Below are 26,317 nucleotides of genomic sequence, written 5' to 3'. Positions count from 1 at the left end.
ACTCCGGGAGTTGTGAGTCAAATATTAATCACAAATGTATCTATGCATATACCCAGACATGCACATGCTTCCAGGATTTGGAAACAGTGTAGTAGAAAGAGCACAGTCTCAGAAGTCAGAAGTCTTTACTTTGTGTCAGACTGCTTCCATTAACATGCCCTGGGCAATTGATTTTCTCCAAATTTGTCTTCCCACTTGTAAGAAAATGGAGGATTGGTTTATGTGTATGGCTTCTAAAGTGAATTACAACTCTGAAATCCTATGACATTAGGTTTATTATCACTGTATAAAGTTCATTCAGAAGATATCGTTTTTAGTTTTTATTTCCATAGGTGTGAATAAGATTTTTTTTTAATTTAAGGAAAAAGTATCCATTTCTCTACTCATAACTTACTGTTTAATAGGGTATTGGTGAAGATGTTTGAAAGCAGTATATCAAGCAATATGGCATGTGGCATAGAATAGCTTTTTAATCTCTGCTCTAAATATTCACTTTTCTTAGTAATTGAGATAAAACTATGTTTTCTTTATTAAAATATATTATAATACTTTGAAAGTTATTTTGGTTTGAATTTGGCAATGACCTATTTTTCATGGTTGATCTTAAGAATAAAGGATCAATAACCTAAGTTTTTAGGAAAAAAATCTAAAAACAATAAATGCTGGAAAGGGTGTGGTGAAAAGGGAACCCTCCTACACTGTTGGTGGGAATGTAAATTGATACAACCACTATGGAAAACAGTGTGGAGGTTCCTTAAAAAACTAAAAATAGAACTACCATATGACCCAGCAATCCCACTACTGGGCATATACCCTGAGAAAACCATAATTCAAAAAAAGACATGTACCACAATGTTCAATGCAGCACTATTTACAATAGCCAGGACATGGAACCAAGCTAAATGTCCATCGACAGATGAATGAATAAAGAAGATGTGGCACATATATACAATGGAATATTACTCAGCCATAAAAAGAAACGAAATTGAGTTATTTGTAGTGAGGTGGACAGACCTAGAGTCTGTCATACAGAGTGAAGTAAGTCAGAAAGAGAAAAGCAAATACCATGTGCTAACACATATATATGGAATCTAAAAAAAAAAACAAAATGGTTCTGATGAACCTAGTTGCAGGGCAGGAATAAAGATGTAGACAGAGAATGGACTTGAGGACACGGGGTAGGAGGGGGAAGCTGGGGCAAAGTGAGAGTAGCATTGATGTATATGCACTACCGAATGTAAAATAGTTAGCTAGTGGGAAGCAGCAGCATGCTCTCCCTCTGCTTTGCAATGACCTAGAGAGGTGGGATAGGGAGGATGGGAGGGAGGCCCATAAGGGAGGGGATATGGGGACATATGTATGCATATGGCTGATTCACTTTGTTGTACAATAGAAACTAACACAGTATTGTGAAGCAATTATACTCCAATAAAGATCTATTTTAAAAAAAGGATATATGAAATAGTTTGTAATCAGTAAAGTACTATAAAATTTTTAATATTATTAAAAATAGGGTTGTTACTAATAATTACTATTTTATAAGTGTCTTCTGAATGCCAGCCACTAAATGCATGAGATTTACATTTAATAACTCATTTAATCCTCTCAACCACTCCCCTTTTTATTATTTCCATTTTACAGATGATTAAACTGAGTTTAGGAAGGTTAAGGAGTTTACTTATCTTTGAATTGACATGAAGGGATTACATTTTTAATGGCAAGTGCCGTACCAACGAACGTTATTCATATTGATAATAATTATGAGTCAGGTACAATCGACAACAATTTTTAAATTAGTATACCTATCACATTAAGAATTCACTTTTTAGTACTGAAAATAGTGTTCTACTACTGGAAATATATTTCAACATGTAAATATAATAAACACATTTGTTAGACAGGTACAGTTCTGATATATTATAGTAAATGTTACATACAACTAGAAATGTCTGCTACTCCTATTGATGTCTGAAATACTCACCATTATTTCAAAGTGGTTCTGAGATACTGTTACTTGTGTTTGTGGAAATTTCCACAGTAAGAATATTCTCAGATTATGTATTTTCAGATGCTACACATCTTTCTGGAAATCCCATTAACATTCACTCTTGTCATATTTTAACAGCAAAAGACCCAAAACTATATCCATAGATGAAAATATGGAACCAAGTCCTACAGGAGACTTTTATCCCTCTCCGAATTCACCAGCTGCTGGAAGTCGAACATGGCATGAAAGAGATCAAGGTGAGTAATAAGGCGTTGCCTCTAGGAACAGTAGAGTAAAATGTCAGCTCCTTTCACAAATTTCATTTAGTCAAAATTTCATAATTGAATCAATATGGATTATATTTTTTTCATGAAATGATTGCAATAAAATTATTTTTAAGGTCATGTACTAGTCAAATCTTGTTAAAGTGAAGTTACAAAATTCCCATATTTTTATGTGTTTATTAAACTTTTTTTTTAGACAAAATGATCTTTTTAGAACCCTCAATGTGTGTGTGACTGATGACGACCAGGCTACATTAGTTGGCTGGATTGTAGCAGAAGCACAAGTTCTGATTCAGTCAAATCAATCCGCTCCTCTTAATGGGGTATTTTAAGGAGGAGCCAGGCTTTAAGCGGTTCTCAGGTACTAGTTACTGAAAGTTCCCATTTAAAGGAAGCCATACTTCCTTTTGGAAGTAGGTACAACATGAACAATAAATAAATGTAATGTAAGACACTTGGTGTCTGAGTCAATCTAGTTATTTTATCTAGATAAAACTATAACCCAGTTCTAGGGCAGCTCTAGGGAAAAATATAACTTTAAGAAATAGGTATTATTTGGCTCTCTGAATTCTTACTTTGCTCTTTTTCATTCTTAAAATCTATTGGACTAAATATACTTCATCTGACATACTCATGCCTTTTTGCCACAGAAGGAGATTATTAAACATGGAAACAAAGATTAGCTAACAATTTTTGTTGGTATGTATGCAAATATGACATATCAGCAGCACAAAATGTATTTGAAAATTCTTTTAGATAAAATTCTCCATTTTATTAAAAATGTAAAAAAAAAAAAAATAGAGCTCATTCTCAATGTTTTTTAGCCCATGACTTGGGCGTGTGTCTCTGAGGCTTGAGGAGCTGCATGTCCAGTAATCTCAGGAGACCAAATAGCTCTGAAGCTTAGCAGTTAAAGCCAAAGTTCAGCACTCCTTTTCTGCTGCTCCATGTTTTCCTACCGAGTGCCATAGCATTTAAAGAAGGGTGAAACATCTTCATGGAGGAATTGACATTGAGTCAGATGGGTCTCCTTTAGCATGCTGAGATTTTTAACTAGTAAAGAAGGGGACAGCGTGGGCACAGACAAAAGCACAGGCAAGCATTGAGGTGGGGAAGTAAATTTCTGAATGGCCATGTATGAGCCCTGTGGTGGGAGGCTGTGTGTGTGGATGGAAATAAAGGGAGATCGTTTTAAGGAAGGATTTGAAAATCAGCTGGAGAGTTTGGGCTCTGAGATCTCACTCCACCTCCCAAATCTATTCTTTAGACAGAACCATCTTTTAAAACATAATAATGTCATATCACTCCCCTACTTCAGTCACATCCTGCTTCTCTTAGGAGAAGCTCAGAATTCCTTCCTGTGATCCACGGACCTTTATCTTGTCCTCTGGCCTCTTGACCACTGCTCCAGCCTCAGCAGGGGCCGTCTGCTTCCTTCTTGCACTTGAGCCTACTGCTTTGTTTAGATTTGGAAATGCAATACCGAAGACCTTCATATAAGCCATGCCCTCTGGAGGGCTCCTCTTCTGTCTCTTCGTCTGACAAATTCTTGGTCAGTTTTCAGGTCCCAGCCTAAATTAAGGAATTTCAATCTAAATCAGGTCTTTACCTCTTGACACCTTGTATTGTTCCTTCATTGTGCTTATAAAATAGTTCCGTATTTGTTTATGGGATTAATTGTCTAAATCTGTCTATACCATGAGGGCGGGGACTTTATCTGTTTGGCTACTGTGTAACCAGTGCCTGGGAACCATGCACAACACTTAGTGCTTAGTAGGGGCAAATAAATATTTGTTGGCTACATGAACCATTGATAGGCAGAACACCAGTTTCATTAGCAAAGGCAGGAAATAACAGGGACTTAACCAGACTTGCAGAAGTAAGGATAAAAACAAAACCCTCAACCCTTTATATTTTATTGCTTGTTTTACTGACATTGTCAGCTTTTTCTAAACAAAGCCATATTTTCCTCATCAGAAAATTGTTCTGGAAAAGATTCTAATGGTAATAACATTAACATTGTGAATGTGTGGCAATGGATGTGTTGTGCAGAAGTGTAGGTGTTCTTTATTATAGAGAGTGTCACTCTGTAAGAATTGATTCCTCTTTCAGCCTATTGAATAAAGCCAATCTCAAATCGTATTATAAAACATTTTTGAAAAGTAGAAGGGAAACTGTCATTCTTTCTTTTTGTAAAATTGTTGTATTGTCTTGGTGATTTTCTTTTGTCAAGATGACTGTAATTATTGGAGAAGTCTGTAAAGGAATATTAAGAGTAAGAAAGAATGATCCATTTTCATGTGTGCTTAGAAAAAATAGTCTGTCACTTGAATTCTGAAGACTGAAGATTTTGTAACGTGCACAGTAAGCCCTTGTGGGAAGAAGACTTCAACTACAATGAAAACATGAGGGCAGGACAGTACTATCTTTATAAATTTGCTAAGCCAAATGCAGTCCTTCTGTTTGATGAAAATTGCTTTCTTTAAACTTGCAAAGTAAAATGCCCTGGTTGTTCTTGTCCATCTTCAAATGTTCTTCAGACATACTTGCCTGTCATGAAGGGAGTTTTCTAAAGGGCATATTGAGTACCACTCGATACTGTAATAGCTTTAGTACATGTCTAAAAATCCCTGCGCTAATTGTATGCAATAACTACTTACTGGTTGCTTAAAATATATTTGTGCTTATAATTGGCAGAAATGTTTAAAATTCACTGTGAATTATTTCCTGGGTCTGCCTTAGTTATTTGTGTTAACTTTGCATTAACATCTACTTTTACCGTAACCCTTAACAAAACTGAGCGAAATGTGCGAATCCAAAATAACAAAATTACGGAGAGTATGTGGCATTCCACCTTCCCTTATAATCTGAACCACAAACCTAAACCTTTGAGATTTATTCCAAGTAGGCAAAAATAAAGAATATAGTGTAACTAAATGATTATACTCATTTCATTTAAAAAATTAGGCAACATTTTAATACAAAATCTAGATTCATGCAGTGACAAATATTCCTGTATTTTAATAATTTAATGAAAAAAGTGTTTTTATTTTAGCATACTATAGACATAATTATATCTTTATGGCTTTTCAAAGCACAAAAAAGTTACAATTTCCTAGACATAAAAGAGTTGTAATTTTAATTTTGTAGAATATAGACATGAACATTTTCAAACTGAACACTGCTTAATAGGGTAAAACATTTCATAGGAATCTTTATAATTTGCTTAAATTTCTTCTGATAAATAGTGATAGAAATTAAATTTGTTAGAATCTACATTACATAATGTTTATGTTTTAACTTTTTATTCTTTGATACATAAAGGAAGAAAAAGAAAACTGGGCCAGTAACAAAGGGATATACAGCAGCTGTTACATTCTTTCCTAGATTCTAGAATATTTTTTTCTTGCTTAGTCTCTTTGATGAATTCCCTAGTCTTAAACCTCATGACTGGTTCTACCTCTATTGAAAACTTTGTTTTTTGGATACTGCTTTCCATCATTTTAATGGTTAAATGAATAGAACCAGGATAGCTTATCAATTTGCATGTTGAAAATTTCTTTTATTATTCTAATACTTACCCCACAAAGTATTCCATCTGAGAGCTTGTCTACCTTAAATTTTTTCCCACCTGAGCCAGTTCACAGACTAAATTCCTCATTGATATAATTCTCTTGAAATCATTACAGTAGTCCTTTGTAACTTCTGATGTAAGAGGAAAAATAGAGGCAGGTCTTGGTTTTTCCTCAAAGTTACTTTCTTGGGACTAAAGCTTGTAGTATTTTTGTGGCTGGAAATTTAACAGACTAGTAATTGGTATGCTTGAACATTTGAAACAATTCTTTGTTAGTATCACTTTGTCCCTGCCATTCTGATAGTCCCCGAGCCATCTCAGCTTGAATATAAAACTCCTAAAATGCTATTTAATAGACGTTTAGTGATATGGTAAATATATTTGTAATATACAGCTGGGCTTTCTAAATGGAAAATTTAACAGCTTCTTAGTCTAATGAGTATTTAAACAACTTGTAATCTTAGATAAAATGTAAATTCAGAAAGACTTTTAATGCAGTAAAATTTTATTAGTTCTTACACATTTAGAATTGTGATAATTGAACTAAATTAACATTTATCAAATGCCTGTTATTTGCCAGGACTTTTTCTAGGCATTGGGCACATAAATATGAATAAATTAAATTTCTAGCCCATGACCGGCTGAACAGAAATAAAAATTTTTATTATTTATGAAAAAAGTTTCTTCACAGAAAATAAATAATGTAAATCAGGTTATGAGGGGACTGTCTCCATGCCCAACTTACTTTTAAGCATTGTGAGAAATAAATCTTTACACAAAAATCAATAAATTGGTATGTTAGCAAAAACTAGCACTACTTAGAGGTGTATTGGAATGTAATTACAATTTTAAGAGTAGTTTAAAAATTTATACTGGACTCTCAAATAGGCAATATTTAGGCATCGCATTCTGGTTGCTATAGGTACCAGAAAAAAGCACTATTTAAAAAAATTTACAGTTCTGTCGTACAAATAAGTCTTCAGCTAGTTTTTCTGAAGTTTTAATATATTTCCAAGCCCTAGAGATTTATTTGTGATAAATTTGCAAATGTTCTCATTAGTAATAGATTCTTATATGTTGTGCTCAATTTTAATCTGAACTTTATAGAGTTCTGTAAGGATATGGTATTAAATAAATAATGAATTAAGCCAAAGGGCTCAAGGGGACACTGGGGGCTAAAGAGTAATAATGCCAGCTTAGTATCATGCATTTAATCAAGTATAGGAAATAAATAACAGTCAGTAGAGTGTGGTAACACTGATAGAACCGGACTCAGAGACCAACCTTTCGTAAGTTAAAAAATGCTAGATACAAGAGCATTCAACCAAGTTTGGAAATTTTTATTTAAACAAAAATTTAAACTTTTTTATTCATAAGTGAGTTTGTAGAATATTTAATATACTACTGTGTGCTGTGAATGTGAATATCCATGAGTGGATATTGACTGAATATGTATTAAGTTTGCGACTTCAGAACCTTTTTTCCCCCATCTAAGAATCTATAGGGAGATTTAATCCTACATTCAGACTTTGGAAAGCAGTGCTCTATCCCAAACTACAGTCTGACAAATGATAAACTCTCAAGGTTTTTCTAGCTGTAGAAGTTGGGTGAATGAGCAGCTTTCACAAATAGTTGAGTAACTACTGACATTAAATGAAGTCCTAGAAAATGGCAAGAAAACAGCTTGGTAATCTCCTGGAAGAATGTTTAAGCTCCCTTTGGGGACCAGATAGAGCACCAGCAATTCCTTACATTCCTAGAGTTTGTATCACAAGGATTAAATATCAAATGTTCAAATATCAAATTTTGAACCAGACAGAATCAAAGATACAAGCGCTTTTGATGGATACATGTGAAGAGATGGCTTGAATTTAATGTTTAAGTACAATTAAGTTTTTTTGTTTAGCTTATTATTAAAAAATATATCAAAAATCAAGAACTTACAGTTCTTACAGAACTTGCAAGGACTCTCCATATATTATGTTATTGGAGGCAAACTCTGGGGATGCCTTCATCATAGTGTATTTCGTTCTCTTCGGCTACACTGCTGTAGTTGAAAAATCACATTATGAACATCTTTCAAACAGAAAGGAAGACAGTACGTTGTTGGTGAAGGCTTTCATCAGAATTCCTTACCTGGCCTACTAATTAACAGATGTTTGTGCTCTTTTCATGTGTTCTAATCAGGAAGAGCATTTTGGATGGGACGCAACCTGTGTACATGGCTAGAAGGGACAATACTACTTACTAGGGGAAAGTGATACTCATATTTCTGTCCTCTGGAGGCTTAATGATTTGAAAATACAGGATTTTGTAGAAAAACCATCGTGGATAATTAGTTTGAAAAAAATAACAACTTGCTGTGTGACACTGGCTCTCTAGATTGGTAGAACACAGTCTAAATTAGGAAAGTGGAAAATCCATGGGAGACAGTGTGCTTCGTTATCATAGTGTACAATGAAAAGTTTCTTAGAGTGGTAAAAGGTTTTATTTCAAATCCATTTACACATTAATTTCCTATTTAAGTTTATTTTGAAGTAATTTGGAAAGCCAGTTTCTTTTGAGTTATTATACCACCAATATCATATACAATAAGAAGTTGATTTTTCAGGGATAGAACACAGATTATTAGAAGCCTTAGGGGAGACATAGTTCAAGCTCCTTATCTGACAGATAAGCAATCTAAGTATCAGAGAGGCTGTCTCATCCATAGCGTCCAGATAATTAAGAGCAGAGCCTAGGTCTTCTTTTTCAAAGCCTGATATATATATTTTTGTATTTTTCTGTTATCCTGCAACCCACCTAGGGGAAGCAATATATAAACTTACCTACATAGGGAGAAATGGACTAGGAGAATTTGAACACTGCTTAACAAGTCTTGGCAGGCGGACAGTTCTAGGGAGCTTCATGGAAGAGTCTGTTAGACCTTGTAGAACTAGAATAAGTGTAGAGGTGAATTTATGAGTTTTCAGGTCTGGAAGAATTGTCAAAACAAAATTTTAAGATGGTAAAATTGTGTATCTTCTTTTTTAAAAAATCAACCTCTTAATATTTGTGCCATGATTAAGTTTTTGAACTAAAAAAAAGGGAGACGTGAGTGCTTTTGATGGATAAATGTGGAGAAGAGCTGGTTTGGATGGAATGTTTAAGCACGATATTTAAAGTTTTAAAAAGCTTTTTGTTATAGAGGATGTCAAAAATAGAAAGAATCATAAAGTGAACTTCCATGTACCATTTTTTAGCTTTAACTGTTATCAATATTTTGCCCATCTTGTTTTATTCAGTATCTTCCAGTTTTTTAAGTATTTTAAAGTAAATCCCAGATAATGTGTCATTTTACTTATAAATACTTAAGTTTCTAATAGACAATGATTATCATTTTTAATACAACTCAATACCATTATTAATTTAACAAATATAACAATAATTCCTTAATATATACTGTATAACCCATGTGCAAATTCCCCAGAATATCGTATAGGTTGTTTTGTTTAAATGAAGGTCCCAAACAGATCCAATACCATATTTGTATTTTCAACTTGTCTTTAACCTATAATAGTTCTATTAACTATTTTTATATTTACTCACTTTTGTATATCATTTATTTGTTGAATACACCACATAAATTTAAATCTTTTCGTTCAACAAATACATTCAAATTGAGGAAAACCAGACCCTCCTTCCATTTGTGGCTACCATCTATTGAGCACTTACTCCCTTCCAGGATTGAGCTAAGACTTTACATATATTTTTCTTTTCAATCCTATTTAAAAACAAACAAACGTTTTACAGCTCATTAAGCTCATCACTACAGTGGTTAAGAAATTTGACATAGATACACAGATAACTAGCATTGATAGAATGGGAGCCCTTGTCTCTTCCACTCCAGAATCCACGCTCATTATTACTGTATATACTGCCTTCCAAAGAAGTCATTGTCATGCTATGTTCATGGTTTTGCAAACTAGTTACAAAACCTCTATGACAGTTTTTTTTTCCTAACACATATGAAACTTTACTACAAATAAATACATATAATAGCAGAAGGGTTCACAGACTCCAGGAATTCATGAGTGCAGTTCTTGGGCTGGACTCAGGTTAAGAATCTCTTTTCCTTTAAATAATAAGATGTTAATAAATAATCCTAAAGTCTAGAATGTCTTTAGTTGAGGTGTGTGATATACATTCAGTTTAAATTGAGCTATGTGTGTCAAAATATAAAAATTATATATTTATTGCTGTATATATTTTTTTCTTTTCTATTCTAATTTTTTGCCATATGCCTAGAGCACTATAATGGTGATCAGGAAACTATCAATATAAATAGTGGTATGGCCTTAGAACACTTAATGTCAGTAAACTGAGTTTTCTCATCTGTGAGATAAAGTTGGATAGTAAGGTTCCTTTGTGTTCTAATGTTCTGGATTTTAAATTAATTGAAGTCAGAGTATTTATAGATCTTTAATACTTGAGTCTTTGAGCTTTCATTAACATGAATGTTTTTGAAGACTCTGAACATTTTCCATTTCCTGAATTATTTTTTAGATGTTTATTTTAAATGCTCTTGTTGAATAACTTGATAATTGGCTGTTTAGGTGCTTGGAGGCATCATATGTTTTGCCTTATACCTGAGGAATGTGCAGTTCTTACAAATACAAGCCCTGTCCTGCACCACTCTGGTACAACAAATGATTGAGAGAGATTGAGTTATTATAACAGAACATTGTTATGGGATCTGTGTCTCCTACTTTGAAAATAAATGACTCAGCCAGACGGCAACATTTATATTTTCTCTAAATGACTAGGGATATAGCAATAGGAGACCATTATCCTGTGACAATATTCTGTTTCATTGACATTATCTCACAAATGTAATTGGTCCATTACCAAATAGAGGTTTTGTTACTGATCAATTTCATGTGATTTCTAAAACCATTAAGATAATAAATATGCCATCATAGTAATTTCATTGACAGGATGTTCTTTTTTCTTCATTTACATTTGTTAAAGGAGAAATATAGATTTAGACTGAACTTAAAAACTACAACTTATACCAGTTTTGACTACTTTTCCATTAAAAGAAACGGAATATTGTGCAGAGTAATCATATTTGCATTGAGCTGCCAAAGTGATGACCTTAAAATTTTTTCATGATTTTTTTTGTCTGCTACACTAAACCACATCAAATCATAATTGTTCCTAAGCAATTAGTTTACTACCTAAGTTTAATGATTTTATTTGAAATAAGTTCCAGATCATTTCCAGGACTTTCCTGGAAATCCACTAAAATAACACATCAGTAAAATCAACCCTAACCATTACCAGCATGTATAATAACGGCATTAGTAACAACCTAAACCTTGAGATGTCTTGTAGCATAAATGTTGCTAAATGCATGGCTTTTCCCCAAATGTTCTCTAAAAAGTCATCTGTAATCTTGTTAAATGAGAACTCTTCCAGTATCTTTCTGACTTTTACAGTTAAGGTTACGGTATTGATTTTATTTTATAGTCCATGGCTCTCAGATGCTTAACACTAATAAGCCTCTATAGCCCAGAGGTTCTCCCCAGAGGCATGGCGAATAGCAGCTATTTACCTATGCCAATATTTAATAAGCATCTAAAATATACTCCACATCTTGCATAATTGTTTGGTGCTTTTCCTCCTTTCAAATTAGATTTTCTGACATTACTCAAGATACTTTATCATCGTCTGTCTGTTGAAATGAAATTGCTTAATGGACAAAAGTATTTTGAAGTATTTTTTAAAAATAAGTTTTCATTTATTCAGTATTCACTCTTTCAGCATTGTTCTTCATTATTCAAGGCTTTTTTTTTTTTAATGTCTCAGGAAGGTGTTCGTGAGCTTCAAAGGGGTTTGAGCTTTAACTTGGTATTGGGTGTTGGTGTAGCCTGGAGACTTTTTTTTTTTAAAATAGAGCTGTGATAAACAGAGACTTGCAGAAACATGCTACTTACAGGCTTGGGTTGGAATATACTATATGGAGAGACTTAAATTATCACAAAAGGTTTTAAATTGCTCAAGGATGTAGTAATATGCTTGTGCAGTTAAGATTAAATAACTCAAAGATTAAAGTAAGAATTTTCGTATATTTAACACAAAGGCTACCATATTTTCTGTTTTTTCCTTTGAAAAAGAACTGATTTCCTTAAAAGAAAAAAAGATTGAGAAATCTAATTGAAGATGATATCTTATCTCTCCTTAATGTAGCTTGCCGATTTTCTGAAGTTATTTTAGAGTGTGATAAATATATATATATGGAGATACTTTCTTAACATGGCAGCTAATTATTTTTTGAATCATCTGGCATCATCATCAAACTACTGTAGTGGGATTAAGTCCATATGTCTTGTCATACCATTCAGAGCTTTTCGTTAACTTGGAGCGTGTAGGAAGGACTTATTCACATTTGCCACAGAATCATAAAATTTTACATCTAGAAGAGTCCTTAGAAACAGATATTCAGATATTTCTTTTCAATTGTATTCTCAAAAATATTGTTTTGCCTTTAGCCAACTAAATTGCAAACGTTACATTAAAGCGTTTCATTTTACATTTTTGTAGCATCCAGTATCTAAGACCAGTGAGGCATTTCCTTCTTAAAGCATAATGTCTGGCACAGTATCAAGATCCTGTGTTGTCCACCCATCACTGGGAACTATTTATAATATTCTATGGACCTACAGGCAGTATTTTTTTCTCCAAATATATATTTTACCATTTTTTATTATAAAAGTAAAAATTATTTGTGGGGGATTTGAAAAACAAATCATCAAATATAAACAAGAAAATTAAAGTCACCTGTAATTCTATCACATGGAGATAACTCACGTTAATATTTGGATATATTATATGCCAGTCTATTTTCTATATATTTTTTTCTATGCATATTCTATGTATTCTATGTCAAGTAAAATTTTTGCCCTAAATTGGGCTTATACAATATATGCTATTTTGTAAATTCTTTTCTGTTTGTTTTTTTTTTTTGGTCTTTTATTTATAATATAATAGCATGTTACAATGTCATTCAATTTCCACTTTGTAATGCTGCATAGTATGCCACCCTTTGGCTATACCATACAGTTTTGAAGGTCTGCTTTACTTGTGGATGTTTAGATAGTTTCCAAGTTTTTGTATAGTTAATAAAGATACAGTGAACATCGTTGCATACAAATCTTTGTACTTAAATCTGATCATTTTGTTCCTGTCTAGTTCTATTCATTGTCCCCGGTTCCTGGCATACTGTCTGGCACTAAGTCACCAAATACATAGATGCTCAATGAAATTTTGTTAAAGGAATAAATACATTCCTACTGTAGATTTCCTGAGTTAAATATTATGTCCATTTCTAAGGCTTTTGATAAATATTGGCACAAAATCTGGAAAGGTCTCACTAGCAGTGCCTGAGTGGTTTGTTTAACTCCACCATCATATCCATACTACTTAGACACAGCACATGGCTCTATAAGCAATTTTGAAGCATGTCCTCTGAAATATATTTAAAGAACAGTGAATCTATGGCCTTGTGACTCTACCCATGCACCTCTTTTCTGTCATTTATATGTCACTTAAACCATTGGGCATCACGGTACATCTTTGCTTGCCAGGAGCTGAGAGAGCCCCATTTTATTGTGAAGGAAATGGGGAAATGGAGAGGGTACCTCAGGGAATATGCAAAGCTTTCAAGTAAAGACACCTACTTGGTCTCTCTCCTTTCTTGTCCTACAGACTCACTCCCTCGGGGCACTTCCCCACATAGGTTCCTTTTTTTTTTTTTTAACATCTTTATTGGAGTATAATTCCTTTACAATGGAGTGTTAGTTTCTGCTTTATAACAAAGTGAATCAGCGATACATATACATATATCCCCATATCTCCTCCCTCTTGCATCTCCCTCCCACCCTCCCTATCCCACCCTTCTAGGTGGTCACAAAGCACCAAGCTGATCTATCTGTGTTATGCAGCTGCTTCCCACTAGCTAGCTATTTTACATTTGGTAGTGTATATGTCCATGCTACTCTCTCACTTCGTCCCAGCTTACCCTTCCCCCTCCCCGTGTCCTCAAGTCCATTCTCTATGTCTGCCTCTTTATTCCTGTCCTGCCCCTAGGTTCTTCAGAACCATTTTTTTTTTCAGATACCATATATATGTGTTAGCATACGGTATTTGTTTTTCTCTTTCTGACTTACTTCACTCTGTATGACAGTCTCTAGGTCCCTCCACCTCACTACAAATGACCCAATTTCATTTCTTTTTATGGCTGAGTAGTATTCCATTGTATATATGTGCCACATCTTCTTTATCCATTCATCTGGCAATGGACACTTAGGTTGCGTCCATGTCCTGGCTATTGTAAATAGAGCTGCAATGAACATTGTGGTCCATGACTCTTTTTCAATTATGGTTTTCTCAGGGTATATGCCCAGTAGTGGGATTGCTGGGTCATACGGTAGTTCTATTTTTAGTTTTTTAAGGAACCTCCATACTGTTCTCCACAGTGGCTGTATCCCCACATGGGTCCTTTATCTACAGGTAAAACTTAGGAAAGTAAGGATCAGTATGGTTCTCCACAGGGAAACAATAGAAATAAATCCATCAAAGCTCTGGGCCGGGATCTTCTGCAGTTGGTAATTGCAGTATTTTTCATAACACTTATACAGTTATAAATAGCGTCTCCTCTAAATTTTCCTCTCCTGCACACAATTTACTGCCAGGCAAAAACAGAGGAGGGGAAGCCTGGGTCTCTTGCAGTGCTCAGTCGGCAGAGTCATCCTCCCTGCCTTCTCCTTGTCCTCCAGGCACAGGGCCCAAGCTGTTTCCCTGTCTCAGGACTGACTCCGGATTTATGGCCTGAAGTACAAGTATCAGATTTCCAGCTCCTGAACTCATCCCACACACCAGCTTTCGTAGCCTCTCATTTATTATCTCATGTATTATAAAGAGCATTATTATTTTATACAGATGGGTCATTCCTTTTTCATGTTGTCATCCAGCTTTCACCCCAACATTTTAATGGAAAGCAGAAATTCCCCAGTTTAGCTAACGTTCACTTGTCAGTCTGTTTTGTGTTGCTTGACAGAGTTTCAAGGGAGTAATGGGCGTGTTAACCACCTTTGCCTTCTTCCAATGAGTTTGGTCTCTGAAGAGCTTTTCTATATCCAGAGTTTTTATAAATCTATAAAGCTCTTTAAAATCTAGAGAAGCCTAAAACCTGTAAAAAATAAAGAAACTTGGAAAACTGTGAGGGGTATTAAGTTAGTAAGACTTGTCAATATAATAAAATCTTGTCAAATCCTAGTCACTGGACTCCCTAAGCTAAATGTTCCCACATATGCACTTTTCTTCTTTGATCTGTATCATGCTCATACCAAAGGACCAAAGTTTCATTGCACCTTGAGTTTTTTCTGCAAAAAAAGAATCCTGTAACATCTGCTCAGCAGCTTGATAATGTAAAAAATAAGGAAGACATTTTTAACAATGATTATAGCTTTATAAGCACCTCATAATAAAATATACCTTAATATTAAATACTGGAAAATAAGAGAAGTCGGCAAGTGGTGATTTGTATCAAGAGGCTTCTTTTAGACTTGTTTACAAGTATGACATGTAAATAAGAAAGACAACTTAGGAAGATGTAAAAATATTGGAATTTTAAAAGATTTTGAGGCAATTTGCTTCTTTGTTAACTAGATAGAAATATGTTTTTCTAAATCATAGGAATGGCACAGTTAATATATTTTGTTAGTGTTATGCTATGCTGAAAAGAACAGCTTCATAGAAATTCAAGAATTCTTGTGTGCTCTTACATAATTGATTTCAAATAGTTGTAAACTGTAAGTGTCATGTAGGGAAGAAGAAAAGGAATTTTTTTTTTTTTTAAAAGAAAATGATGTGTTTTCTACGTAGGCGATAGACATTCGATTTGTAACCTTAATCCACTGAAGCATATTGGAAAAGCTAACATATTGCTCTCCTATATGTGAAAAAGGAGCAGGTGCCCCAGACAGGCAGGTGTTGAGGTAGCTGTTGGAGCTTGCCCTAGATCACTAGTTGACTTCAGTGAAGTTCTACTAACAGGTGGCTAACTGATTGGAGTGTCATGTGACATTTATCCCGGGAGCGACTTGGATGACAGGTTGCTACAGACTGAGGAAGGGGTCTTTGCTTTGATGAAGAAATTGCCAAAACTCGTGTCTCATTAGTGTTTCCTAAGGTTCTTTGGAAGTGAACAACAGTTTAATTAAGGGCTGACATAAACACGTTTCTGCACACTTTCCCTGCAGCCTTTTATCACATTAGAATTGATCAAAATTGTTGCCTTGGGCTGACTTGAACAGATATACATCTGGAGCGCCATTTGTGCAAGCTGCCGCCTAGTCGAGTACATACGCTGTGTTTCACAGCAATGCTCTTCCTTTGTGGATGAAATTACGTTGTTGGGAGATGAGTTCATCTAACTCTTTATTTGCTTAAGCCTTTATCTCTTTGAAGTGTTGCGGTGGAATGAATGACACATCAGGGCTTAGGATGTATGTATGTCAGAGTGCCAAAAAAACTTAAGAGTATGGCTAGTAAAAATTATGTGATAACTTGCTTTTGCAAAATACTTATTTAAAGGCATGCGTAAGTCTAAAGGAACTGACTTATATAAGTAACCTACATGAACTTTTTCTTACATGGTAGTTTTCTATTATGTATTTAACTACGCAATTGGTTTCTAAAGCCATAGCTAATTGTCCAATTATAAATCTAAACATGGGTGTAGACACTGAAGACGAGCACCATCAATGTGAATCTCCTTTAAAAAGACAGCGTCTCTAATTTTTGGCCATTAAGAAGAATCCTTTCTATAATCCAGTATTATCACACTTGCAATTATTTAATGAATTTTTGTATTTAATGTCTGTCCTCTCTGCTGAACCGTAAGCATCACCAGGACACGGAGCAGGTTGTCTTGTTTAACATCTTGAACTTGATGCCTTTCCTTAGTTTCTCACACTTATTAGAAGCTCAGTGACTGATTTTGTATTCTCTCTTTGCTTTACATTCAGTTCCTTCTCATCTGGTGGTATCTATTCATGCATCATACATTTTAAGATAGACTGACTGTGGTTATTTCACTCATCCTACGCTACTGGTTATCATTCCCCCAGATAGCTTCTTTCACATGCAAGAGATTCTAAAATAAACTGCCTAGACACAGTGTCTGCTCCACTTCTTCTACCTTCTTTTAATCCTAGATTTTAAAAAATTCTTTTCCTGAGTAGCATGATCTTGTCCTCCACACTTTTTTTTGTGCCCTTGATGAAATCATCTTCTGTAGGAGGTAAGCCATTAGTCAACTTTTTAAGCATACGTATAGACATGCTACGGATATAACAAGTACAAAATAATAATGAAAAAAAATCAAATAATATAAGACACAATCATAGGATCATTAAGGAAATCTAGACCGCCAAAATTCTTTAAGAGGGATTACTTAAAGAGAAAGTAAGTCAAGTTGGTTCAGTGGATAAAATATTGTTCTATAAATGGAATAAGAGGGCAGAAAAACAATTTTCTAGCCCAAGAGACCGTCCTATGCTAGGAAAGGCACAGAGTTAGAAGCACATCCCTTCGGGCCCCCCTTCTCCTCCAGGAGACCATAAACAAATTAGCTTAAAGTTTAAATAAAACAGAATGATAAGGAAAGATTAAAGTAAAAATGTGGTACCATGCTAGATGTTAGGATGAAGGAGATATCATCTGAAGGAGATGATTCCAACTACTGTTTTTATGATGAACCACGACGAGGAATGTTTAAGAAAGAGAAGAGACAGGAAATTCTTGATGTAACCATTTAATCAAATGGGCCGAGTTGGGGAATGGAAAAAAATAGAGCTTTTGGAAAGTTTTCCCTTTGGGAGTCAATTCATTTATATAGTGCTGCTTTCCAAATCACATTTAAATTTCTTTGCCTGATTTCAAGCCTTCACTGTCCTCTGCTTCCCTCTCCTCCACCACCAGCAGCTCCTGCCTCCTTCCCACCAGTAAAAACACCAGCTAATCCTTTTCTTATCATCTGGCTTCTCTCTGCAACTTCTTTATTTCCTGTATTCCTCAACTTATGCATTGATAGTATGTATTATTATTCAACTTATTGTATATTTATATATTATTCAGCTTTATTATTATTCAACTTATTTTCAACGTAATCTTTTTATGTATGATTCTTCCTGCTTGAAGGACATTAGATTGTGAAAAGCATGACATTTGTTTTTCTCCACAGAAAGGTCACGTAAAAACATCTTTCCATCTATCCACTCCTCAAACATGTTTTTTCTGTAGCATACTAGAGCATTAAAAATAGCAACGATATCATTTTTCAGTTTGGCATGAGGTCTATTGGACTTCAGACATTCAAAATAAAATTAAAATAAAAACAATGCGAGCTTGATTCATGCTTAAAATGCAATAGCTAGAAACTCTACCCTTATTTCTCCCAGATAATTGACCTTTTACTTTTATTCTCTCTTCAAGCCAGAGAGTTTTTTTTGTTTTCTTTGTGAGGGGGTAGGGGGCTCATTTTGTGTCACCTTAAGTACTTAGTGCCTTGTACAGGCTGTATAGCAGTATATTTTTATTGATTAATGAGCCCAAGGTTAATTTCATTTAGTGGGAAAACAAAGGCAGTTAAGCCTACTTTTTAATACTGCCATTCTTTATCTGTTTCTTAAAAAAACTGTTTCACTATGGACAGTGGACCTTCCCATCCTTATTTTTACTTACTTTAAGCTAATTTTGTTGTTTAAAAAGAAGGCAGTTTATGGTGCCTTTTACAATTTGAAGAGTGAATTTTATTTTGTTTCTGCAGTGTTGGCCTCTATAATTCCCCTGTGTGTTTTGAACATGAAGGTACCATTATTATTCAGTGTATGCCTAAAGAGAACTAGAAAATAAATGGACCTGTAATAATTACCCAGTAAAGCCAAGTGTATCATTTTGACTAAGAAAATGCAAAGGCTTCGTTTCTCAAAAATTACATAATCATCTATATTGTTGAATTTCTCTGTACAAACACCCCTGATTTATATGCCCTTTATGAAAAGAGGCTCATGTGAATTCGCCTGGGTTTAATGAAAATTCTGAAATAGTTGTAGTAGTTGCAATAGCCTTGGTTGATCTTCTCCAGAAATGACATAACTAGAATGACACTCATTCTGCTTCCCAAACTCTGGTCGTATTTAATTGTTTTTAAATGATGTATAGTATATGCTTTATTACTTATACTGTGGAGTCTTTAGGAACTCGTTTACCCACATTAATTTAATTCAAAATTTATATTGAAGCACAAGTAAAGCATAAGAGTGTCAATAGAAACTTACCAGTTTCTTTTTCTAAGAGTTAATTTTAAATTAAAAATTTGGAATGGAAACTTATTACACCATCTATAAAGTGAGGGACGTTATAGAGGTTCTTTCCACCTCTGACAATCTATATGTCTGTGATTAACTTGCAGCAGGCCAAAACCTATATTTGTGTATTACCTTTTTTTAAAAAAAAATAATTTATTTATTTTATTTGTTGCTGCACATGGGCTTTCTCTAGTTGTGTCGTGTGGGCTTCTCATGGCGGTGGCTTCTCTTGTTGCTATGGGCTCTAGGCGCACGGGCTTCAGTAGTTGTGGCTCAGTGGATTAGTTGCTCCGCTGCATGTGGGATTTTCCCGCACCGGTGCTCGAACCCGTGTGCCCGGCATTGGCAGGTGGATTTCTTAACCACTGCACCACCATGGAAGGCCCTGTGTATTACCTTTTAAAATCACATAGCTCTTAAGTGGAGTCAAATATTATTTTTGGCATTTTTAAGGTAACTTAGCTGAAATGAACTTCCTTTGTCTATTTTTAAAATGGTTTAAAAAGTTTCTTTTTTTTTTATGTAGCAGCATTAGTTGCTGTGGTTCTGTTAGTAAACATTTCTTTCCTTTTTTTTTTTTCTTTTTGAGAAAGATATAAGGAAATGGTACACTCATCAAAGTTCTGATAGGTTAGTGACAGCCAGTTAGTCACAAATTGTAGCTTACAGCTACAAGTACGCCTGTCATTTTTTTGTAGACTGTGATGTCTACTGTAGTTACAGTAGCATATGTATTCTTTACATGCCAGTGTGCTGAAAACATATTTAATTTTATTGGATGCCTTTACCAGAGCTTAGGTAATTTTTTAAATGGTAAAACAGTGATAACTAGTTTCTTATCTTAATAGCACCATGAAGTTTTTTTCTCATGTCAAAAAAAAGTTCTTAATTAAAAATGCAAATTGTATACATATATTTTATGTGTGATAAAGTCTTGGTTTTTTTTTCTTTTAATAAAATTTTCTCCTTTTATGAGGAGAAATACGAAAATATTTCTTAAACTGAAATATTTATAGGTGAAATTATATGATGCCTGGGATTTGCTTCAAAGTAATGCAGGGGGAGGGAGTATAGATGGGGTAAAGATGAAATAATTGAATAATTAAAGAAGCTGAGTGATGAGTACTGGAGAAGAATCCATTATTATTCTGTCTACCTGTGTATATATTTAAAGTTTCTGATAATAGAAATCTAAACTTCATGGCTCATGTGATTTTTGGAACATTTTACTATACATTTATAAACCTCTGTAAAAATCAGCATTACTCTAGGTGTTGGAAAAAGGGCACATCTCTCCTTACCAACTGGAGTTCCCTCCTGAATTCCGTATTCCAACTAGCTGTATGGTACAGTCTCGTGGTCACCCAAGATGATGACTTTCTAAATTAGTTATTTATGGAATTGGGTTAATTCTGTTGAAATATCTATTATTGCATTAGCTCTATCTCTACTCTTATTTCAAGTCTCATATCTGTCTTTTGGCAGTATTAAATATTTGTGGGATGAATGAGTGAATGAAGCCCTGAATACTTCTCCTGTCACAGCTCTTTTTATAATTCCTTTTTAACTTGTCTGTATCCCGTCTAGATTTCAGGTTTTATAGGGGCTGAAGCCAAATCTAGGTCACAGTTGTGTCCCCAGTATCTGGCGCAGAGTCTGGCTACACTAGACCTTCAGTAAATATCTATGGAATGAATGTAGTAATTAATCTATCTTCTTAAGTAGTATCCAGGATTACTGTCTTTATTTCAGCTAATTCATCCTCCATGTGGTTTCTGGAGGGATTGCTCTACACAGCAAATATGATCCTATTTTGCCCATCAATAGTGTTTTCTTATCAGGGTAAGCATTCAGACACTTATACATGAAATCTGAGACCCCTCATTGTGTGGGTCCTGCCAGCTGTTCGCTCCCTCTCTCATCTTTGTACTTCACCACTCCACAGACTATGTGTAGTACTTACATATTTTATGCCCCCCTCCTTTGGAACATTTCCTCCTTCTGGGAATGTCACCCCCATCCATGTTTTATTTATTTTTTTATTTTTTATTTTTTATTTTTTTCATGTTTTAAACATGGTGTCACTGGGGGTACCATCCTTAACCTGGGGAAGCTGAGGTGATCACTGCCCCTGTGCAGTGAGGCTGGAGAAGTAGCAGCAAACACCACAGCACCTCTGCTCTCAACACACTTTCTCCTTCTCAACTGTTGACAACCATTTTCTTCTTACCATTTTTCTCTTCGCTGACCGTGAATATCCCTACAGCAGCAATTACTTTTTTATTTTTTGTAACATCCTCCCTTTACCTGGCAAATAGAGGAACCCAATAAATATTTGCAGAATGAACATATTAAGGAATGTCTTTTTTGCCAAACAAGTAATGAGTTTTCCATAAAAGATGTTAAATCAGTGATAGATTATACTTACCAGCATACTCAAGGCTTGTTTTTCACATTTGCACCAGGTTTTCTCTATTTTTTAGGTCGGTCAAAAGACAAACCCCTGAATTGTATACATTTAAGAATGAAATGCTGAGGTTAAAAAAGACCTTGATGTGAACCAAGGGACCGAGGGAAACGTGATGCTTAGTTGTTCAGAAGTTCAAAGTTTATTTAGTGGTCAGAATAATTCCGATGGTACTGTTAATGAAGCCTTGGGTTAGCTTCAGTGGAGATTGTTTCTGACAGATATTTCAAAGCTCCAACGTTGCTGGGTCTTTGACCCTCGTTTTGTATTTTGTAAAAGAGCAAAAAGTACAAAAATCATAAAATGTTGGAAAATGAGATCTCTTACTAGGTTGATGTGAACCTTGTAGCTTAAGAAAGTTAAGTAAAGCTTGGGCTTTCCTCTCTTTCTCGGCAGATATGTCTTCTCCGACTACTATGAAGAAGCCTGAAAAGCCATTGTTCAGCTCTACATCTCCACAAGATTCCTCCCCAAGATTGAGCACTTTCCCCCAGCACCACCATCCCGGAATACCTGGAGTTGCACACAGTGGTAAGGAGTTTCAAGCGTAGAAGAGAAACCTCCCTCTTGTTCGCAGAGCCTAAACCCTCAAGGATGGATCAAAACTCTATCCTTATAGCTAAGGTGACCTATTTTCTCAACCAAAGAGGGAGGGTCGTAATCTGATCCAAAAAATTTTTATTAATATTTGAGGAAAGATTTTAAAGCCATACAATTAAATAGCATCTACATAATGTATTTTTAAATTGCCTGTATTGGAAAGATTACAATCACAAAAGATAAGAAAATATATAGTTATCTTAACAGTAGCTTCCAGGTTGGTCCTAATTTTATATATTTTACTAAAGAGAAAGATGGAGTTTCAAGTATGCTGCTGAGTTAGAGTATTTCCAGCAGCATTGATATATAGACACTATTTCCATAGATACTATTTTCTCTACAGAAATCAATATTTTAGCTACTTATTTGGGAGTAAAATTAATCAGAAAAATAAAAGAAGTACTTTTCTTTGACAATTATTTCATATACATAAATCCTTCCTGTGGGCTAGTACATTTGATATTATGTTTAATATCATAATTTAAATAGGAAAAAGAATCCGATATTTCACATTTATACTTTGAGGAACAATTACTGTTAAATCCTCTTTTAAAATTGAAAATGAGGTATAATTCATAAGCAATACTCCATACTTTTTACCTATTGCTCTTAAACCCTAGAAAGGAGTAGTCTGAATTTTAGGTGGAGAAAGTTTATTATGTAAAAAAAATTATGTTTATAGTGATACTCTTATTGCTTTAAATTTATGGTGAGACAACTCTTTATTCTTCAAAAAAACTGAATCTAGTTTTTAAACCTTTATTCAAGGGATATGACATCTGTTTATAATAAAGTTCTTAGCTTTGGTCTATAAATATATATTGATATGTATTGTCCCTATACTTAAAAATGCATGGCCTTCAATGCTACCATTAAGACAATTATAAAATTAAGAGAAGAATATACAAGTCAGCTGTGGTATATAAAATTTTTTACATTCATTTATTGTACTGCTAAGATAGATGAAAAAAGTCAGTAACTATTTCATACATTTGTAATGTTGAGTATCTGGGCAAAATTAACTTAGAAGTCAAATCACCCATATCTGATTAAAGTGTTCATATTTCTAATATTTGGAAAAAATTCAAGAGTACATTTTTACATAATAAACCATGAGCGATCTAGATAAGCCTTCCACCTTTGTCCTTTACCATATATATGTTCAATATGTAATATATTAGGGCCTGTGGCAGACACCTTATCATGAGAAACAGTTTCTCTCCTTAAAGAGCTCATGGCATAGTGGGGAGAGAGAGGGACCCTATCATCAGCCAGGCATCGAGTATGACAGGATTACATCCTTGGAGGAAGATTAGACGCCTGGAAGAGGTGTGTTCTCAACTGAAGTTTGAAGAGTGAGTTCACCACAAGAAGGAACAAGCCGGGGGGCGGTCATTTCAGGCAGAGTGGACAGCGTGTATCAATGCAGTAGAGGTCATTGCAGCAAGGAACTGCCATATGTTGAAGGATCCGCAAATGTTGAAATGTGCCCTGAATAGGAGAGAGTGGCCAGAGATGAGGCCAAAGAAGTGGAGCAAGACTGGGTCTTAAAGCACTTGAGGTCTGTACAAACCTGTGAAGTTGTTGGGATTTTATTATTGAAGCAGTAGGGAGCCATTGAAAGATTCTTAGCAGAGAAGTTCCATGATTTAAATGATACTTTAAAAAAAATTATTAATTTGAGACTATACAGGATATATTGGAAGGAGCAAGACTGGAGGAAAGGAGGCAATTAGGAAGACTTTGTAATATCTTGGCAAGGAATACATAAATGTACATGTATGCATGCATGTATGTATGAATTCTTTCATAATGAAGGGAAACATTTTTTGCCTTGTAGTTTGCTTTTCTTTCTTTAAAGGACTAGAATGACTTTTATTGAGAAAGTAGCCATTTTTACTTTCACTGGGAATTCTGCATTCTATCTAGTTTGTATCAGGCCAGCCAGAGCTTATTTGAGCATAAGTACTTGGGAGCCCAGAGATTTGAGCTCTGATTTGCTATGTACCAGTTCAGATCAAAAGAGATCTCTTCCAGAACTACTGATGCCAAATGATCTTAAAGCCCAGAGGACCCATGATGGAGCTATGTATATATCCTCCAAGGGTTTGTGTACAGATATAAGTAAAGACCGTGGTTAAATTGAGCTGAGATTAAGAGCACTTCAACACTGAGTCAAAAGATGTGCAATTTAATTGAGGCGTTGGCATTTTCTTAAATTACACATTCAAGTGTGTATACTCCTTAAATAAAGTAGTATTTCAACAAGGAGTTTTGTTTTAAGAAATAGGTAATTGTTCTCTGAAATGCATCCCTTTGATGGAGGATGCTCAAACTTCAGTGTGTGCAAAGATTACGTGGGGCACTTGTTTAAAATGCACTTTCTGGTGCCTCACCCCTGGAGGTCCTCATCTAGTACGTCTGTGGTTAGGCCCAGGAATCTGTACTGTAGCAACAATCCAGAGGATTCTGAGTTCCCTGGACATTCAGGGAGCAGAGTTGTGACCATAAAACTACGTTTATGATTCTTCTATGATGTACATTTTAAATTTCTTGTATCTTCTGAAAAAGCTTTCTTTGGGGAAGATAAGGAATATCCCTTAAGGGTAATTTTTTTTGTACGTAATTACAAAGCTGGAAATAAGTCATTCCAGATGGTTTTCATTTATAGGTCATGGAAGGAATTTATTTTTCATATTGTTTGCTACATTGTCTCATAAAACACTAAACATTTATCCTATAAATTTCCTATGATCTGGATCAAAATAGTAAACAGAAATAGACAGTTAATCTTCACTTCTATCTATACTGGTTGATACTCTTAAATTGTACTTATGTAAAGTACAAATTTAACATTATGGAGAGAATGATTGTGCAATTGTATTCTTTCCCCATTTTTAAACTTAAGCATCATATTTTAAAAACTAAATAATAAATTATGATCACACTAATTTTGAAAAACTACAGTAAAATTAAACATTATGTACATCACATATGTTTTGTACATTATTTCTCTTTATAAAATATGTGATTTATGGGTAAGTTAATATGCCTATATGAAAGTTAAAATTTGCATTTCTGAGGGTTTTGTTCTTGGTCTTATCTCAATAATGTCTTTTGAGCTACATGTAGTAAAAGTTAGAGTAGGAAGAAAATAGAACTCTTTTGGTTTTAAAAGGAACCTTTTCATTTAAAAAAAGAGTTCCCAGGTTTATGTTCAAATATTCCAAAGCATTTATAGAATGATCAGTTAATTATTCAGGACATTATTAATTATTGGCTTCCCTTCTAAATAATGCAAAATATTTACTTAAAATTGAAGTACACTTCTGTTTTGAATTTTGTTAGAAAATGTGTGGGTCCCCTGCCCTCTACTTAATGCTGTGACTTGGTCTGTACTTAGGAGACAAAGACTTTTTAATCAAAGAATGTGTTCTGATGGGAAATAACTTTGCTTAAAGAAATATTTTATGAATTATTGGCTTAACCTATAAAAGAGAACCTTCTTTTTTTAAAACCATTCATAGATCTAGAAAGCAAGATTGTTCGTTCCCTAGACTGGAGGTGATATCTGTGTGGGCTTAGCAGTCCTGGCATAGAGGATAATAGTAAAAGACTAGCTTATTTTAAGAGAGTTTGGTTAAATCAGAGGGAGGAAATGAAGAGCCTTCGGTTGTATAGTTTCCCAGGATTCTGTAGGATTGGGACGGAGCAGTATGGCCAACAGCTAATGAGTCCTCTCTTCTTTCCTGTCTCCTGCAGTCATCTCAACTCGGACTCCACCTCCACCCTCACCGTTGCCATTTCCAACACAAGCTATTCTCCCTCCAGCCCCATCGAGCTACTTCTCTCATCCAACAATCAGATATCCTCCCCACCTGAATCCTCAGGATACTCTGAAGAACTACGTACCTTCTTATGACCCATCCAGTCCGCAAACCAGCCAGGTAAAAATGAGAGAGAACATATAATTAAAGCACAGGTCTAACG

General features: G+C 34.7%; 1 protein-coding gene across 15 annotated transcripts in view; it reads left to right on the top strand.

The window, feature by feature from the left end:
* Positions 1-26,317, top strand: part of NFIB (nuclear factor I B) — a 450,728-nt gene that overhangs the window by 386,840 nt on the left and 37,571 nt on the right. For all 15 annotated transcript variants that reach the window (XM_060300938.1, XM_060300944.2, XM_060300937.1 and 12 more), the window contains 3 exons: positions 2,126-2,244; positions 22,124-22,258; positions 26,090-26,274. In XM_060300938.1, coding sequence (XP_060156921.1) covers positions 2,126-2,244; positions 22,124-22,258; positions 26,090-26,274 — 439 coding nt within the window. The remainder of the gene's footprint in view (positions 1-2,125; positions 2,245-22,123; positions 22,259-26,089; positions 26,275-26,317) is intronic.

Source organism: Globicephala melas, chromosome 6, assembly GCF_963455315.2.
Source record: "Globicephala melas chromosome 6, mGloMel1.2, whole genome shotgun sequence".
Taxonomy (NCBI): Eukaryota; Metazoa; Chordata; class Mammalia; order Artiodactyla; family Delphinidae; genus Globicephala; species Globicephala melas.
This window is presented reverse-complemented; position numbering and strand designations above follow the sequence as displayed.